The 20866-nt window shown below is 36.1% G+C and overlaps 1 protein-coding gene across 1 annotated transcript in view; it reads left to right on the plus strand.

Moving 5' to 3' along the window:
• Positions 1-1310: 1310 nt before the first annotated feature.
• The window catches only part of LOC115423192 (band 4.1-like protein 1), an 86871-nt gene continuing 67315 nt past the window's right edge, over positions 1311-20866 (plus strand). Inside the window, exons 1-2 of the mRNA XM_030139942.1 lie at positions 1311-1396; positions 3678-3827. Coding sequence (XP_029995802.1) covers positions 1325-1396; positions 3678-3827 — 222 coding nt within the window. The 5' untranslated portion in view covers positions 1311-1324. The remainder of the gene's footprint in view (positions 1397-3677; positions 3828-20866) is intronic.

The raw sequence follows: 20866 nt of genomic DNA on the forward strand, positions 1-20866 counted from the left end.
TTTGATGAAATTTTCAGGAAATGTTGATACTGGCGCAAGAAACAAAGGATTAAATTTTGGTGATGACTGTGGGGGGACTGATCTGCCTTGGCGGAGGTCTGCGCTCTCCCAGTGCTTTTCTAGTTATGAATTTTTTCAGTCTTATCTTATAATAGGTGAAATTTCAAATGTCTATAAAAAACATCAATTTTGTTTCAATTTATTTCAGACTTGGCACATATATAGAGGCAATTGATATGCTGATGTCACCACATGAATAGACATGATGACGGCCGGTTTCCGTCCTACTAATAATATTATGGGGGTACGGAGCGGTGCGGACTGTGCTGCCCGCAGAACTGAAAGTTATACTTAACACTCATTTATCTTTTCCCTACCTCCTGAAGCTTCGCAAACTTTCATTGATGAGGCAGGATGTTTGTCCTGGCCTATTATATATTATACACATGTCTAATACATCTAATGTGACAGTTATGATTGTTTTAAATGAAATGTAGGGTATGGCAGCAAGTGCCACGGCCAAACCTTACCAGCGGGAAGGCTGTGCTTTTTGTTTTTCTTCCATCCAGCAGACGGTATCGTTCTATTAAATGTTCTACCTCTTTGTCTGCCAACAGTTTCTTTCCCAGTGCTGTGCGTAGCCATAACAACTCCATATCACATACTTAACAATGTATGGTGTATGTTTTAGTTTTGTATTTGTGTATAAATAACACACTTTATATTCATGCACTTTGTCCAAGTGAGTGTCTGTTGATCTACGAGGGCACCTGTCTTTTTATTACTCTCATTCATGTAATTTTTCATTGATTTTTTTTTTTACCTTGTACTGTCTTTCATGTATTTTTATGCTGAGCTCTTGCAACTCATTTTCCAATGCAGTTTTTCTGCAAATGGCAAATAAACTGATTCTGATTCTAATTTGTAGCATAACAATTTATTGTCAGGACTGTATTGCTGTAAATTCACTGATGTGCGGGGGGATAAATATATATTTTAACAAAAAAAAAAAAAAGATGACAAACTGCATTTTACCTGCATTTATTTCCATGTGTTGAAGTGATTGGTGGAGTTATTTGAACATTTCAGATCAGCGGATGCCTTTGATCGGCGGTGGGTGTTTGCGTCCTTATGGGTTGAGTGAAGTTGCAGCTAAAATGGGAAAGTGTTTTGCTTTTGTATCTGGAGTGAAATCTGTCAGGAGTCCATGGGCAGATTGGACTTTTAGCTGCAGTAAACAGTCCACGCTGATTCTTGGAACAGGAAAAGATTTGATGTTGACTGAATATGTTTATGTGTGGTTGCAGGACTGCAATCCATTTCTATGACAACAGAGAAGGCTTTGGCTGAGGAAATGAAGAGCGCGATGGAGGGTGACGCCAGGAGAACCAATCAGGTGGGAGTGCTGTGGAACTCGCAGCAGCTGTAGATCATTTCACTCAGGCCTCTCAATCACTCAGCAGCTTTCCGGCTTTCTGTTTGATATGCAAGGCAGCTCGCCCCTCAGCCTGGGCGCCGCCAACATTACATCCTAACATCAGAGCCGCATCTCACACTACGTTACACATTTGATGGTTCCTTCACATGATCAAAGATCGCAGATATAGTCCACTTAGCAAGACAAGTACATATAAACACCCCTGAGATTGAAAATTCAATATTTCAATCAAAGTGTTTGTTTACTCCTGTGGATCCTCATTAACTTCCGTCACAGTGGAAGCCTCTATCAAGTCTCCACGCTCTCAAAATACATCATTAATGCATATTTTAACACACAAAAGAAGTTTGTTTTTCCAAGCAGCGACTAAAATTAAAACAAAGCTACATGAGCACAATCAGAGGCCAACAATTTTTACTACACAATATGGACAAAAGTAATGGGACACATAGGGCTGGGCTACGGAACAATTATCACAAATATTATAATATGACTTTAGATTACAATAAATATAAGTAACCATTTATGTCAACTTCAAAGTTAATTTGTGTGCATTGTCATCATCTTTTTTGTTTTGGGGAAGTGATTCTGGTGCATAAGCATGGAAAGACTAATGGATTAGTGATAATTAGGATATCACTGGAGTTTAACAAATTTGAAGAAAAAAGTGCGATGAAAGTCATACGCTGCTTTAAGCTACTAATAGGTCCGAATGAGCCTTTATTTATGCATCACCACATAAATTATGCATATATTTTGTTAACTTTGCATTTCCAGATTATTTCTACAATACTGCAATATTTTGGTCCATGTATGAACAAAAAGACAGAAAGAAACTGACATGTTTAATATGTTTATAAGACTATTCATTTGTTTTTTTTATTTAAAATTTAAAAAAGAAGTTGTTAAAATGAATACAGCATAGCTCTCCAGTCTAATAGCTAATCAACAGTATTTGATGAAATGTGATCAAATTGTTTTTAATCTATGTACAGGGTGGGGAAGCAAAATTTACAATATTTTGATTGAAAGGGTTGAAAGACAGTGTATGACCAATTAGTTTATTGAAAGTCATGAGAATTTATTTGCCACAAGAAAATTGACATAATAGAAAATGTTTTTATTCTATGTGTCCTCCTTCTTTCTCAATAACTGCCTTCACACACTTCCTGAAACTTGCGCAAGTGTTCCTCAAATATTCGGGTGACAACTTCTCCCATTCTTCTTTAATAGTATCTTCCAGACTTTATAGTAGTTTTGCTCATAGTCATTCTCTTCTTTCCATTATAAACAGTCTTTATGGACACTCCAACTATTTTTGAAATCTCCTTTGGTGTGTCGAGTGCATTCAGCAAATCACACACTCTTTGACATTTGCTTTCCTGATTACTCATATGGGCAAAAGTACCTGAAAAGGTATGGATAATAGTGTTAGGTATGATTATGACATCAATATATGTTTGGTTTCAAAACAATTGACGTAGTGCCTGCTGAGAAAAAACAACTAAATGTTCATTGTAAATTTTGCTTCCCCACCCTGTATTACTGACACATTTTAACAAGTGAGTAATGTAAGAATGACTTACGATCGACAGCAATAAATAAGTGTTATTCATTTCCATAAGTATTTTATTTGCATAGTCACTGGAGAAGGACTAACGGGCTAAATGTTTTTTACACGATTTACACAAATGAATGAATGAACAGTTTCCCACGTCTTATAGTTAAATTAGAAGCTGTGGATGCTCACTCAGTTAGTACTAATTACTTTATTGTATGAGGCAGTTTATTCCATCTGAATGATTCTCTGCAAAAGAAAAAAAAAATTCTTCAGGAAATTATGTTTTTGGTGAGGAATTATTAGAACTAAAAGAAAATCTCCCACATAGATTATGGTGGATAGATCGATAGTTTTGTGCAACGTTTTGGTCCTTTCAACCTCAGGAAAAAGTTGTACGATGTGATAAAATGTAAACTGCAAAAGCCAATAAAGAGAGAATAAAAAACTAAATACACATAATAATAATTGTGACAATTGAAAAATTGGAAAATAATATATGACAAAATAAAAATGCCTAAAATGTTTTCCCTCAAATATTTTCAGCTTGAGGAATTGTAAAATTGGAATTATTTAACCGACATGTGAAATTGTGCATTTGTGCACAGATTCCACTGTTTCGACTGTGCTGCTGCTAATGAAGTGTAGAATTAAAGCTGTTTCACTCTCTGCTCTTTCCAGGTCCCAGAGGATCATGGGGACGTGGATGACAGTTCAGAGAAGACCCCCAGTAAGGCGTCCAAATCCCCTCAGAAGAGCACGAAGCGTCCCAAAACCGTCCCTGTCAAAGTCACTCTGCTCGACGGCTCAGACTACGAGATGGCGGTCGAGGTGAGTTTTACCGCTGAGGGAGCGAGGGCCTCATTAATCCCCATCTAGGCTTCGTAGTCAATCAATCACTCGATCAAACTTTATTTATACAGCGCCTCTGAAACAAGTCAATGCAAGTCAAACCGCTTTATCTTCCAAAGAACTGGCACTTCATTTCTGTCCTCTGTGGTGGAGATGAGTTAAACACTATTCATTCCATTTATTTATTCCATTCCATCCGGGGCTGTTTAACCCTTTCATGCATGAATTATACAAGCCTTAATCAAGTTTTTTTTTTTTTTTTCCTGAGTGTTTTTATTCCTCGAGGCATTAAAAAAACAATGCGATTGAAATAGTTTTTATACACCCATTTTTGATGGAGTTGCAAAATGTCTACTCAGCTGGATGCCATGCATTTAATTTTTATGTTTATGTTTATGCATTTGGCAGATGCTTTTTTCCAAAGCGACTTACAGGGGAAAACCAATCAAATCACTCAGTCAATCAAATTTTATTTATATAGCGCCAGATCACAAAAAAGTTATCTCATGACACTTTATATATAGAGTTGGTCAAAACCAGACTCTAAGCCAATTTACAGAAACCCAACAGAATCCTCCAGGAGCAAACACCTGTGACTGGTGACAGTGGTGAGGAAAAACTTCCCTTTAACAGCAGAAACCTCGAACAGACCCAGACTCCTGGAGGATGGACGTCTGCCTTGACCAGTTGGGGTTAAAGAGAGAGGGTAAAGAAAGAGAAAAAGAGAGAGCGATAGAGATAGAGACTGGGGAGAGGGGGAGAAGGGGGGAGTAGGGGGAGACACATGGAGGCAGTTGAGGATAAGTGAGTGGTGATGATGAGGGCAGGGGAGAGGCAGGACCACCGCAGCAGGTCCAGAGATAATCCTGGGAGAATCTGTGATAATCCGGGGAAAAACCTTATTAAATTATTTAAAATGGAATGTTTGAAAGTGCTAGGACAGGAGGTGCTCTCAGAAGAGCTGGGTCTTCAGGAGCTTCTTGAAGATAGGCAGGGATGCCTCTGTTCTTGTAGCACTCGGTAGAGCGTTCCACCAACGTGGAACGACCCATGAAAAGAGCATAATCACATAAAATTTTTGAAGCAAAGAAATGTATATACTGATAAACTATGTGAAAACAATGAAATGAAAACATTTTTAATGCACATAATCTGATATTTTGTCACATTTTAACATACACTAATATTAGTCATTACTCACTTCATGGAGATAATATGCAAAAAATCCTCCTGGAGGATTCTGTTGGGTTTCTGTAAATTGGCTTAGAGTCTGGTTTTGACCAACTCTATATATAAAGTGTCATGAGATAACTTTTTGTTGCAATCTGGCACTATATAAATAAAATTTGATTGAGTGATTTGATTAGTTTTCCCCTGTAAGTCGCTTTGGAAAAAAGCGTCTGCCAAATGCATAAATGTAAATGTAAAATGTAAAAAAAAAAAAAAAAACACAAAAACTGTTAATTACAGTTTAATAATAAGCAATTGATTTACACTCAAACATGTTAGTGCAGATCAGGTTTTTTTTTTTTTTTCAAGAACAGCAAAGTTACAGTAACTATGAATTGCAGTGTATGGAATGGTGCATGCGTTGTAAAAATCTAAATCTTACCAAGTGTAGTTTTTCTTATTTCTTGTCAAAATATCTCATCACACTTAAAATAAGACATAATCACCTAAAGAGTAACATTTTTTGTTTAATTCAAGCAACAACAAAAAAAAATCTGCCATTAGAACAAGTGAAAATTATCTTGGTAAGATTTCTTGAAATAAGATTTTGCAGAGCTATTGTCTAAAAATCAGTTCTTCTACCGCACTGAAAAGTTCCTCTTTAGATAATTCTGTCGTATTTTAAGTGTGATCAGATATTTGGACTAGAAATGAGAAAAATACACTTGGCCAGAGTTAGATTTTTGTAGTGTAAGTGTCCACTGTGTTGGCTGATATGGAACTAAAACAACAAAATCCATGAATATACAAGAGAACAGCTGTCCACTGTAGTGACCACTATGCATGAAAGGGTTAATGATGCTACATTTGAGGGGGCGTGGCCAACAGAGCACACAGACTTCCTGTTCATTTCTTGGCAACAGGAGAAAGAATGGATCCATTTTTGTCAAATATTATGTTGCTAATAGTGATAATTAAGTTGTTTCTGTAAAATAAGGGTCTTAACTTCTGTTTGGGAAGATTTTAGAAATGCACTGTAGTTTTACTTTTAGTCAATATCATTTGTGGTGGACAAGGAGAATGACTAAATCCAGGTTTTTCCTTCTTCTTTTTTTTTTTTTACTGTTTTTAACCAATGTCCAGTGGTGCACAAAGGATTTTAGTCAGAATTTTGGTTATTTGGATTCAGACTAAAGGCTTCTATAGACTATATGATTTCTGCAGTATTATACAGCCCCAGAAAAAAATAAGAGACCACTGCAAAATGATCACTTTCTCTGATTTTACCATTTATAGGTATGTAGTAGTAGTTGTAGTAATTTATTCAGTCATCAATTACTTTAAACAACAACAACATGTCCATTGTTCCATATACAATGCGACCGAAAGGGTTTATTTTGCCTAACCCTATTCACAATTAACACAATGTTTCCACAAGAAAACAAACATTAAAAAAAAAAAAAAATCTACAAAATCATTGCTAAATATACAACAGAAGAGAATACATATTTAATTTGAATTCAAGTAAGTCATGTCCTTATCTCAACTACCAATATTGATCTTAGTCTTTTAAAGAAGTATTTTCTTTAGTCAATCCTGAACTCTATATTTTTGAATAATAGTTAATTTGAACATCTTTTTAAAAGTTTTAATTGTTTTTAGACTGTTTGAATCGATCTTCCAGGCCATTCCAAAGTTTAACCCCTTATGTGTTTGAGTAAAATGAACATTTTTGTTTTATTTTCTAAAACTACTGACAACCTTTCTTCCAAATTCCAAATAAAAATATTGTTATTTAGAGCATGTATTTGCAGAACATGACACATGGTCAAAATAACTAAAATATGCAGGTTTCAGGCCCAAATAATGCAAAGAATTATTCATATTCATTTCTAAACAACACAATACTAATGTTGGAACAGGCCTGCAGATTGTTCTGGCCATGACAGGGTCTTCATCTGGTGGTCCGTCATCCACACCTTTATGGACCTAGCTGAGGCCAGGAGCATTGTCCTGATACCAGTCCTCAGAGTTTGAGGACATTGTCAGAGCAGAAGTCCAGTAGTTTTCAACAGTTATTTTTGGATTCCAATTACTTTTGTGGTACTGATAGGACTGTCTTTACCTTTTTAAGAAGATGGTGATGGCCACAGTAGTGGTTTTTATAGACCCAGTAATACTTTTGCGGAGATTCCCAATTTTATTTTTCTCTATATTTAACCTTTTTTAAGTGATTTTTAACGTTTTATTGTAATATTGTCTTCTTTACTTTGAGTTTTTTTGATTATAAATCATGTATTTTCCTATATTTATTTTACTGATCATGTAGATGTTCATAAAAGCTCAGAGTAAAGTTAAGGATTATTATATCAGAAACAAAGAAAACTGAAGAAATAGTTCATTTTTTCAGCAAATATATCACTAACTGAACATAAACCAAGTGTCTCCATCCACTGTCATTGATCCAACTCTATGGGTTTTACTGGTGAATCAATGTTGTAGAAGATGACGGTGTTTCCACAGTAACTACGGAGCCTCTGAACGTCCAAATGGGTCATATCTGAGGACCATGAAAAGATGACAAACTGTATTTTACACCAATTATTTACATGGATTGGTAAGATTAATCGTTCAGAAGTTATTAAACATTTTAGATCAGTAGATGGTTTGGGTCGCCGGTGGCTGTTTTGGTCTTTATGGGTTAAACAAGACATGGATCAGGTGTTTATTCAGTAGAATAAGGTGTGTTTGTGTTGGAATTTAACAGACACAGTAATGGAATGGCTGTCATACATGCACACATGCTGAGTTCACAGGAAATTGAAGTACTCTCATAATTTTTTCCAGAGCGGTAAATGTACCAGTTGCCATATTTTGCAACTTGGGTCTAATAAAACTGGGTATGACACTTATGCAGACTGTGAAATGGTATAATCTAATGGATCTCAGGCTATAACACAACATCACAGTACAAGAATTAAACATCTCTGTTGCAAACAGTGAAGCAAAGATAAAGATAATGCTGTTAGTGTCACAATATTAGTGCTTATGTGAACAGAAAAAAATCCAGAATCGAGGGAAAGGAGGAGATTGCGGACCTGAGAGGATGTTGAGATGACAGTTTTGCAAAGAAGGCTTGAGGGTAGTAGTTTGCGCTACATAAACACACCTGTTATTTTACAATATGTTCCTATTAGTTGTTATATGGATGTTGGTTTTAGCAGCATCTTCACAGTGTTACATTGCTACCCCCATATTTTTGGCACTGAATCATGGCCCAGACTGTCTTAGGTCATGAGGTCAGGAAAACAACCATCTGTGAGCCTCCCTCACTGTGCAACATACAGCGTATAGTAAATAAATATGTTAGCAATACTTGAAAAATGAAATTACTAAGGGCTCACATGATAAAACAATACACCACATAGGATGAGGAAATAATGAATACAGCATAAAATAAATAAAAAAAATAGGACCAATGACCCTGTAGCTTACCGGGCAAATTAAAAGCTTTGGGAAATGTATCCAGATGCCATTTATTAACACCCAGTTCTGTGTATTTATTCTATTACAGAAATAGCCCATGTTTTGCTCATATTCCAATCAGATCTGTAAAAAATTCAAATTCCAACTTCATATCATTGATACTGATTTATTGGATCAATCCACCTCCTATCTGTTATAATAGGAAAAATTTTCAAAGTCGCACCAAATCCAGAATCAGATCCGGATCGAAATTATTTCAATGCCTTGTGTTGACATCATCATACAGAAGCTGTATACCAAGTTTGAAGTCAATCAGAACTGTAGTTTTGGAGAAGAAGACGATTGAATTTTTTTTCCCCATAAGAGCCCATGTTAAATTTTCCGTAAGTTCCCGGATCCAGAAGAAGATCCTGATCAGCATGTGGCCATTACCCAGCCAGCATGTCCATGTGGGCCCCAGAAGGGTTACATTTGGGCTGCATATAAGGGTCCCATTTGGGTTTGTCCGCAGTGTCCATGGTGGCCCCACATGTGTTTGCCCATATCAGAATCAGAGACCTGAATATCTTATATTAATTATTCTTCACACTATTTTATCCCACGATATTTATTGTTCGTGTCATTTGCACTACTTCTCATGTTATTTGCACTACTTAAATTCTATGTTTTAGAAATATCTTAGTTTGCAATAGTTTTTTTTAAATGTAAATAACTGTGCCTTTTACTGGTATTTGTTGTTGTTTTACTGATATTTGTTGTCTGTCTGTAAATTCTTGCACTGAACCAGAGAGCTTTACCTCAGTTTTGTTGTACTTGGTACAATGACAATATAGAGATTCTGATTCTGAATCTGATTTTGATTCTGATTCTGATATGGGCAAATACATGTGGGACCACCATGGAAACTGCGGACAAACCCACATGAGACCCTTATATGCAGCCCAATTGTAACCCTTCTGGGGCCCACATGGACATGCTGGCTGGGTATGTTTTGGTCATCTCCCCATCAGGGCCGGACTGTAGAAATTTACACTGGATATCATTTATATTTACTGAGTTATTGCATTGGTCCACTTCCTATCTCTTATAATGGGGACATTTTTCAAAGTCGCACCAAATCCAGAATTAGATCCAGATCCAAATAATTTCACTAACTTTTGTTGACATCATCATGAAGAAGCTCTATACCAAGTTTGAAGTCAATCGGAATGGTAGTGTCGGAGAAGAAGACGATTGAAAGTTTTGTAACGGACGACAGACGACGATGACGAAAAAAGGTTTAAATTTTATGCTGTGAAGTTCAAAACATGTTTAAATATGGCAGAAATCCAATGAGAACATATAAAATATTGACAAATAAAGTTTGTTTCATTTTAGTTTAATATCTTAAGTCCATGAAGTGAAATTGCAGGACTTGTTTAACTTGTGAATGTCCTTAACGGGGACAAAGTGATTGTTCCGTCTTTACATTCTCACTGTCCATTATGGATATGAAGTTATGACATGATAATTTGTCTCTGTAGTCCAGTGGTTCCCAACCTTTTTTAGCTCGTGACCCCATTTTAACATCACAAATTTCTGGCGACCCCAGACATTCAAAACATAGACTTTTTTTTGCTAAAATGAATGTTTTTGATCATGTAATAGTTTGCTATACTATGTTGCAAATAAACATTAATTTTAAATGACATTTAGTCTATATAATGTATATTATTATGGACGGAGGCAGAAAAGCCAGGTGTCGATTACTGCACAAAGTGAGAATTTGATTTTCCTTGGTCAGGATATGTACAGTCAGTCCAGCTTGGATTTACAAGGCTGACAATTAATACTGAACAAACAAGAACTCAAACTATGAATTATGAAAGAGCTGCAGCATCTGAAACCGACCACAATGAACATTTGACAGATAAACAGAAGCACAGTGCTTCAGTTTCAGCTTCACAGTTTGTCATGTCTTTTATGGATTGGGATTGTCTCTGTCAACTCACCATATATTTTTACCTTGATCTGCCTTGATGGAGGTCTGTGCTCTCCAAGTGCTTTTCTAGTTTTTATTAGTAAGTTTTTCTTAATTTTTATTAATTACTAGAAATTTCAGGCGACCTCATTTGAATTCCAGGCGACCCCACGGTTGAAAAACACTGCTGTAGTGGCTGAAAATGTCCTGGAAAAGTCCTGGAAAGTAATTTCAGGGAAAGAGTGGGAACCCTGTTAAAAATGTGTCTCAAGGAAATGTAAAATTGTTGTTTGGACGATGAGCTGGAAACGTTTGTGAACCACTGCAATAAACCCCTCCAGTCTGTGATCAATTTAAAACTCTAAAACTAAAAACCTACAAAAACAAAACCCAAAAATTGAATAGAACTAATAATAATGAATGGAACAGAAATCATGAAATTATACAACACTGCATAAAAGCCAACCTGAATTCCTGGGTTTTCAGTTTTTATTTAACACTGTCAATATTTTCAGTATTTTCCTCTCACATCCTCTGCTCCAGCGTCTCGGATCCTAATGAGTGAAAACACCATCACTCATTGTTTTTATTTTGCATTTTTGCAGCTAAAAGATTGAATGGTTACTATTACAATTTAATTTTGACCATTTTTTCAAGAAGCTAATGACAGTATAATCAGAATTAATAGGTGAGATGTTGACCAACATTGTTATTTGTGAAAATATGACCACGTTTTTACATGTATTCAGTCTTACTTACAGCTACGGTGGATAAACTGCTGCTTGTTCACACTGTCTGATTGTTTGGCAGCTTGTGTTCTTCCCTGGCACAGGTTGTTGTTGTTCACAGATCTCAGATATTAATTACTTATATGATCAAAAGATTTACCAGCCAAAATTAATTAGGTTTTGAAGGAAGGTGTTTGGGCAGAGAATAGCAACACAGTCACCAGAATGAAATGTTGCCATTGGATATTTCTGCAAACCGTGGATATGAAGGCTATAATGTCACTAAAGGATCCATCACTGTCCTCCGTCTCCTCATCAGTCAGGATTTGGTTTGAGTAGATGGAGGATTTACAAAATAAAAGACTTAACCACCAGAGACTGGAACTCACATCCCAGATCCCATAAACTTTTATGTTTAGGCGATAAAAACCCTTTGGTTCAGATTAGGAAAACACTGTGGTTTGGGTTGAGCATCAATAAATACATTATGAGTTATTATTAGTGGATCAAGCCAATCCCTGGAATTATTCTTTAATAGTTTTTAATCCAAATCATATGACAGAGTGAATGAACAAACTGAAATAGGTTGTTTGTGAAGAGTTTACACTAGCATTCCTGATGAATATTTTGGAATTGGAAGTGATGCTAATTCCAAAAAATACATTTAAGCTAATTTTTACAACTTTGCATTATGTCCATAACAAAATAGTATTGCAATAGTAGTTCACCTACGTATGAACACATTAAATACCTATGATTGTATTGTGTTTTTGACGGACACATGCATGTTGATATTGCACATGTCCAACAAATTAAGTAATATGAATGTTTCGATTCAAGTTTAACACTTATTTCAACCAAGCAAATATATAAATGTATAGATATTGGTACAAAAAGCTTAATATTCATTAAATGTTACCTTAGGCATTAAAAGTAGATTTTGTATGAAATATACATGCAGCTATGTCATACTGCACTTTGCAAGTTTCTGTTCATGATATATATAGCACTACATACCAAAGCATATTTGCACTCTCCTTTTTTAAACACTTTTTTCTTTTATTCAAATTTATATGACTGTTTTACGTGAATGTGTATGTCTATGTGTATGTTTCTATGCTGCTGTTAACACTGTGAATTTCCCCATTGTGGGATCAATAAAGGAATATCTTATCTTATCTTATCCATCCATCCATCCATCCATCTGCTGGTACCAGTGGGTGAAGGTGGGGTCCACCCTGGCTGTGTCTCCAGTTCACCACAGGTTGACATATAGAGATGAACAACCATTCCCTCACATTCACAGCTATGGGCTCATTATATACATGCAGGTTAAATACCCTGAAGACCATGAATGAGGGCATTGAAGCATGGAAAAAACATCCTATGGTTCAGCTTTGACACAGGTCAATATATATCAGGCCCATTCCATACTTCAACACCACCTGCATCAACACAATGAGGCCAATCATACATCCATGCTTTATGAGGGTTATTCAGAGAGTACATTTTATCATAGAATGGCCTCATCAGTCACCTGAGCTAAATCCTACTGAGAGGCTAAGTCCCGCCCCTTCTGCTATGCCTCATGGGACATGAAGATGCAAAAGATACGAAATATTTCAGCTGAATTTTGTCGAAACATTCCAGATCCAGATGCTGGTTAGAGTGTGTCAGTAAAAATAAAGTTTGGTTTATTAAGTTTTTTGTTTGTTTTAACCAGTATTTGTACATTTATATGTTTATTTGGCTAAAATAAATGTTCATACCTTTAACTTACTGTACATAAACAATATGAAAATGGATCTGTCTCTCAAACGTGTTTCCAAACTTTTTGACAAGGTTTTCATTATAGCCTGATTCTAAAGCATCAAAAGCACCATTAGTGGTTCAACGTCACCAGACTAAACTGGACAATCTGTTCTAATAGGACATTTTATAAACCATCAGTAATAGTAGAAGTTACTGCTGATAGTGGCCAGTAGATAATACAACACTTATGACATGGAATTATTGTTTATTTTTTAATATTTTTAATTTTCAGTTCTGAATTTATTGATTTTTGCATTTGCTTTTCACTAGTTCAAATGTATTTATTTAGATATATGATAATTATTCTGTTTCTAATCAAGTCAAACATAGTAAATTTCAGACCTAAAGTGTTTTCAGTGTCAAAAATCTCCGTTTGGGGGGGTGATATTGCCTTCTATTCCGTATGATGTCTGTGTATAGACTCGTCTGGTTGCTGGTCTATAACCTGGTCAACTGTGCTGCATCTTATTTTCTATTTCTTTCCTACAATTCCAACATCCAATTCCTGTGAGTGTTAAGTGTCCAATCTAATTCATTTTTACACTCTATTACTTTGCTGATTCTTTTTGCTGATGCAGCTCCTGCTTCTCTGCAGCTCCACCCTGTGTAACTGAAGCTGTGGATTTATTACCCCTCCACACTTTGTTAATATATGTTTATATATCTGTATTTCTGCTCTTTTATGTCACATGTGTATTTAAGAGATTAGTTTCACAGCTGAATCTTTGCTGTTAATTGGATTCTTCCCTGAAAAACTGGGCCTTTTTTTTTTTTTTTTTAATCTGTTTAACCATATGCGGGGATGGTCATATCCCCTTTTGAACCACAGTTATCCTTTAAAGCTGTGGAAATTATTTAACGATATCACAAAATACTGCATCTCTCTGAAGAGTTATTCTCTGGTAATTGTTTCACCATCAGCATTTCTGCAAATATGTAGAATAATAATTAGGAAAAAAAAATGATTTCAAAAGGGGTTTTTTTGCAGAGCTATTGAAATACAGACTGGTTGTTTCTCCATGCTTAAATGCACACGCTTAAAATGGGTAAATTACTATGCAAGGTAACAAGAACAACAGCATTTTTAGAAGCAGGAGTACATCTCCCTATCTGAACAGAGCCCTTGACTCAGCACACTGCACTACAGAACACCTCAGTGGGATTTTATTTCCCTCAGTAACACACGCTACTGAGTCAGAAAAAGCCGCGATGGTGCTATTCTCACTCAGAGGAGGAGTGACGGGTGGAAGGAGGTGAGACGAGCTCTGCATTGTGGGGGATGGAAGGCTCAGATGAGCAATCCCCAGCTCCATGAGTCGTGAGTCTGCAGTGTGTTTGTAAACAGATGATCGTTCCCACTTCTGTACTGGTTTATTTGATTTTCACAGTCACCCAGACACCCATCATGATCGAGCGTTGAACAAAATCAGCCTGCTCCGGGACTAAAATGACATCTGAGGCGTTGTCGAAGGAGTTCCATACTAGAGAGAGGTGGGTGGGTGAGTGTGGGGGGGTAATCCTGAAGCCACCGCTGCCATGAATCACATTTAAAGCCAGCGCTGAAGCCCCATTGGCTGCTGCTCATGATGGACTGTGATGTGTGAAGGGGCTGATCTTGTCGGCTGCCCGACCTCATTCATGTCCACTATATTCCTGTTATGGCTTATTGCCTCCCACGTGACCTCACATATTTTACTTACAAGAGCGAGTGGAGAGATATGTCAAGACTGAGGCATGACATCATGAACGCATTCTCCTTCAACTCAGATCCACGCGTCCGTCGTCCCCTGTTGGTCACATGCACATTTCTTCCATGTCACCTGGCCAGTGACACCAGGGGTATTGGGCTTTGACGGGAAATCCATACAGCTGACAGATGAGCGCTCTTATGTTTGACCGGGGAGAAAATAGAATCGGAGAAGGTAAAGATGAAGAGAGCGGGGGAGGAGGTATATAATAGGAGTGTGTGATGGTGGTTGAAGTATTCAGATCCATGGCTTTAAGTAAATGGAGCCGTATAATGGTGGAAAAAACCTCTTTTGCAACCGAAAAATCCACATTTATGGTCTTAATCTAATACATCCTTGACGTCTGAGTGTCTGATTCCTATTTTTCCAGCCTTTTTACGGTGTGATGCACAAGTTTAACCCTATAAAGCCAAACCTATCATATTTGAAACATGAGTTTTGAAGCCCTCTACATGATTAGTGTGATATTTTTTTTCTTGAAAAACTTGATATATACAGGGTGGGGAAGCAAAATTTACAATATTTTGAGGCAGGGATTGAAAGACTGTATGACCAATTAGTTTATTGAAAGTCATGAGAATTTGAATCTTCAAATCATATTTTACTGCATTTCTAACGGTCTTGTTGTCTACCTCAAGTTCAATTGCCATTTTTCTCATGGATTTGGTTGGATCCTTTAGGATTTTGGATTTGAGAGCTTTAATAAAAGCTTTGGTACGTTTTTTGTTGCTTCCTCCACTTCCAGACTTTCTCGTAATAATTTTGCTCATAGTCATTCTCTTCTTTCCATTATAAACAGTCTTTATGGACACTCCAACTATTTTTGAAATCTCCTTTGGTGTGACGAGTGCATTCAGCAAATCACACACTCTTTGATGTTTGTTTTCCTGATTACTCATATGGGCAAAAGTTTCTGAAAAGGTATGGATAATAGTGTTAGGTATGATTATGACATCAATATATGTTTGGTTTCAAAACAATTGACGTAGTGCCTGCTGAGAAAAAACAACTAAATGTTCATTGTAAATTTTGCTTCCCCACCCTGTACAATTAGATACATGGAATTCACAGATAATCCACCAGAGGGGAGGAATTCATTCACCAGAGGCCTTTCCAGTGACACTACACGACTGTCATTTATAAGGAAGGAGGAGGAACTTTGCAAATTTTGACAAGGAATTATCAATTTGTTAGACATGTTTGCATTATATTATGTTTTTGTTTGTTCAAAAATAGTATTTGAGCATTGAGACCTGATGTATCAAATATGATACGAAATTGAAACTCATACACGAAAATTGATATTTAAAAAAAAATTTGGGGGGGTTGTTCAGAAGGACCAATAAAGGCTCCAGTTTCAAAGAACTGGAATTTTACTGTCACTGATTTAGTGGTTCAGGCTTTACAGGGTTAAAGGAGTGATATTTTGTTTTTTTTAAATGGAATTATGCATTTAAACCATTTCCCTGTGGTCTACGTAAACTGTAAATGCTATGCTTGGGTCTGAATTCTTCATTAATTCAACTCCACATCCCTATTTCTTAGTAATGACACGAGCGCTGGCCCTTTAAATGCAAATGTAATGCAAATTTCAGGCCCCACCCCCTCCAGGTTGTTGACTGTGCTGCTCTGTCCTATTCAGCCACTTGTGTTCATTAATACAACCAACAACTGCACATTTTAGGTAATCAGCTCAAAATTTGGACATATTTTCAGTTTTTACTACAACCTCTGCAGCTGACGAACAAATATATCGTACTCGGAGAAATGTTTGTCAGAAATCTTGACTTTATATGTGCAAATGTCGTGACATAACGAGTTATAAAGCATAACAAATTAAGCAGGAATTAAAACAGGTTGTAGAAATCCACTTGATTTTTGCTAAAATGAATATAAAGATGACTTTGCAGCACCTGGAGGGTTAAAATTCAAACTTTTTGAATTATTAGGGTCCAAATGCACAAATAAATGAACCAAAGACTAATAAAAGTGGGTTTAGCAAAATATGAGCACTTTAATCACGGGTGCCGCTACCAGTTTTGTGGGGGGGGGTTGTCTGGGTCTTTATGGGCTAAATACAGAAAAATACCTGATTTTCACTCAAAAATGCAAAATACAGAAAATAATATGTTGGGGGTTGAGGGTATATACACAGGGGTGCGGTCCGTAACTGAATGAAACTGAAACTTAACACGCTTTCAACATCTGACTCCTGACTTCTATTCCTCTATTCCTCTAGAAATGCATTTTTTACTGCTTTTTGTATGTTTAAGTTTTTATTAATGTCTGTTTTTTTTTTAATGATAGCGTCAGCCTGCCCAGGGACTACAAGTTGAAATTAGCACTAGTGCTCCAACCTGGCACACCATATCTCTCCCTTTATAACAGGGGTGTCCAACTCATTTTAGTTCAGGGGCCACATTCAGCCAAATTTGATCTGAATTGGGCCAAACCAGTAAAATAATATATTATATATAACAATATAACATAATAATATATAAATAATGTCAACTCCAAACTTTTCTCTGTGTTTCAGAGCAAAAAAAGTAAATTTACATTATGAAAAGGTTTACATCTTCAAACTATCCTTTCAAACGAGGTGAATAACATGAACAAACTGAAAAAATAAGTGTAATTTAACAATATTCTGTCTCAGTTTATCACTTACACATGTACATTATAACTTACAGACCACAGTGGATCAACAAATACGTAAAACATTTACTAACAGACAGAGTCTTGTTAAAATTGTACTTACTTCTCTTAAGACATTTCAGGTTGTTCATATTTGTTCAGGTTATTCACATTTTTTGCGAAATTATACTTTGTTTTAGTGTAAATACATGAAAATATTTACAGTGACAAAGAGAAGAATTTTGAGTTGTCATTATTTCTACGTTTTTATGATAGTATTTGACTGGTCCTGCCCACTTCAGATTGAACTGATCTGAATGTGGAACCTGAACTAAAAGGATTGTTAATATTTTAGTGTAATTTTTGCATTTCACAAATTCATCCCACGGGCCGGACTGGACCCTTTGGTGAGCCGGAGATGGCCCCCGGACCGCATGTTTGACACCTGTGGTTTATGAGGTTAATGTATATTGTGCATTGTCCCTGTCCAAATAAATAAACAAAATGAAAAAATGAAATGAAAAATATTATACAGTGGATCTTACACAAAATTTTCACAACTTCTAACCTGTATCCACTGGACCCCCTCCACTGCTCTATGGGCCCCCCACAAATGCATGAATTTGTCATGTTTACCCCCCCACCCCCTTTACTGTGCCCCAGCCTTTAATATCTACAGAAAAGGTAGCCTGATCCCCCACATCCCCGTATCCATATATCTGTCTTTACAGAACAGTATTGGATACGTATTTCTTATAAAAGGAGGGAATAGAGTGGGTTGCAGATATTTAATACTCTCTGGAAGTGCAAGGCTATATTTCTTTGTCCTCCTCAGATGTTCTTAATAATCCAGCAAACTGTAAAGTATTGATATAAAAGTACTGATGTGGGCCTTCAGAGATGTATGATTGATTATATTTGATATTTGTAGATTATTAAAGCTGTAGGAGCTAAAAATCAGGGGAAATTCTGCCACTTTTTAGTTTAGTTTATTTCAGACATAGAAAAAAAACCCCAAAACAATACAAAATAAATAAATAAATAAATGAAATAATAATTAAAGTAATATACATTTTTTCATTTGCAGCTCCCACCTCTCAGTCCAAAATAAAAGAGTAAATATAAAGATAAATTAATCGGATGTTTCACGTATTGAGCTTCATAGAGTCGTGTTCAGGTTGTATCTGACGGAAACTGATCGGAGATTAATCCAGTTAAAACATGATGTCACTGTCTACTTCCTGGTCCAATTCTGTCCATTCAATCTGATGCAATACTGTGTCCCAGAGTCCATAGCATACATCCATTTGTCTTCATACCACTTTACATGTGATGATAAAGACCAGAGCAAGTGGATGAAGTTGATAAGTAAAGTTGCAATTTTTTATTGAAGGAGAAAAACTAACTAACTAATATTAGCATGTTACCTTGGTAACATCAGCTTCCACTGCATTTTCCAACCCACCCTGACACAAAATAAGGCTTTTATGAGGTTTTTCACATCTTCACTGTTTGTGTTTCATTTGTCGTCCATTCATCTGTGCTTTCCAGTTCAGCAGAATGTAAATAATGTAAGGATTTATGTCACTGCGCACAGCTGAGAATGAAATGAAGTGAAATCACAGCAAAATTTTATTTTTACAGTCAAAGTTACTAAAACTCAAAGACATCGTAGAACTACAAACAACACAAATCATATTCAAAGCCAAAAATAATCTACTACCAGGAAACATGCAGAAATTATTCACTGAAAGGGAAGGGAGTTATAATTTAAGGGGTAGATTTAATTTCAAAATTCAGAGGGTGTGCACTACTAGGAAAAGTTTTAGCAGATCTGTGTGTGGTGTTAAAGTCTGGAATAGACTGAGGGAGGAGCACAAGGAATGTTCAAACATAAGACAGTTCAAAAACACTTATAAGAACATGTTTTTCACAAGATATAGGGAAGAGGGTTATTAATTGTTTACGCATAATTGTCACCATATGTTCACTGTTGTTTATGTACATATTTCCTTCCTTGAGTTAGTTATTATTTGTTTATTTATTCGCTAGCACAACTAAGAAAGGCATTGGTAAAAGATTATATGTGTATTTGTATGTGTGTATATGTATAAATGTATATATGTGTATATGGATGAATGAGTGTGTGTGTATGTGTGTGTGTGTGAATAGATATATAAATATAGAAGAGTAATGTAAAAGGAAGAGGGACATATATTATTGATAATATTGTAGGGAGAGGGGGTGGGATTAAATAAATTATACTTCTTCCCACCCCTTTTTGGGCATGTAAATGGAATTATTGTGCTTTTCTTCTGACTAAGATTGTTATGATTCTTGATATTTGTATTATTATGTATGTTTTGCAAGTGCATATATGTTAAATTTCATTGCATGTTCGGAATAAATCACTAAATCACAAAATCACAATCTACAGCAGATAAAACATCGACTATTAGAAAAGTAAACTAATAACTGTTTATAGTTGTATTAATGAATTTAGTACCTTCAGAACCTTAACTAGAGCCTTGTAGTGCTGCATTATGTAATATCAGTGCAATATGTAATAATGTAACAATTTTTCACCACATTATGTAATAACGCCACATTTTGTAATAAAATTCATGAATGCATTTTGTAATAGTAGGCCTGTAACGGTACACAAAATTTTCGGTTCGGTACGTTTTCGGTTTTCAAAGCCACGGTTCGGTTTTTTTCGGTTCGGTACGGGAAGAAAGAAAACCCCTCAAAATGTCTTTAATACATTTATGAATTTTTTAACATTTTCCCCCCAATTTTTGGACACAATAGAATATAGAAACACAGGAATAATATAATTCTGCTGCTATAAATCAAATAGAAAATAAAATAAATTATTAATATGACTAAATGCATTTTAAACATTAGTATTGCACTTTTCTCTGACAGGTAGTTTTGAACAAACAAGAAAAATCTAATCACAGTTCTGTCAGTTCACAATCTGCAGAAAAATATCAGCAAAAAAATTCTGCATGAAGTTCAACATCAACAGGAGGGTAAACTGGTATTCTGTTTAAACAAACTGAAGAGCAACATTGACAACAAACTGAACCAAATTATTTATTTTAGGACAGAGAACAAACTGTTTAGGACACTGTGTGTACTTGTGTGTGTGTGTGTGTGTGTGTGTGTGTGTGTGTGTGTGTGTGTGTGTGTTTGAGTGTGCGCGCGCATGGAACGTACGATTTGTCTGGGGGATGGTTTGTTTGTTGTTTTTTTGTTTTGTTTTTTTTGGTCGGAGCCGGGGGGTGGGGGGGTGCGGTCCGGTCCATAACTAACGTAACTAACGCTGGCGTGAAACGAAAGTGAAACTTTATTTTTATATACTGTCAGTGGCCAACTCCGAGTTTTATTCCTCTGTTATACAGCGTGCGTGAGAGAGAGAGAGAGAGAGAGAGAGAGAGAGAGAGAGAGAGAGAGAGAGAGAGAGAGAGAGAGAGA

The sequence above is a fragment of the Sphaeramia orbicularis genome, chromosome 7 (genome assembly GCF_902148855.1).
Source record: "Sphaeramia orbicularis chromosome 7, fSphaOr1.1, whole genome shotgun sequence".
NCBI classification, from domain to species: domain Eukaryota; kingdom Metazoa; phylum Chordata; class Actinopteri; order Kurtiformes; family Apogonidae; genus Sphaeramia; species Sphaeramia orbicularis.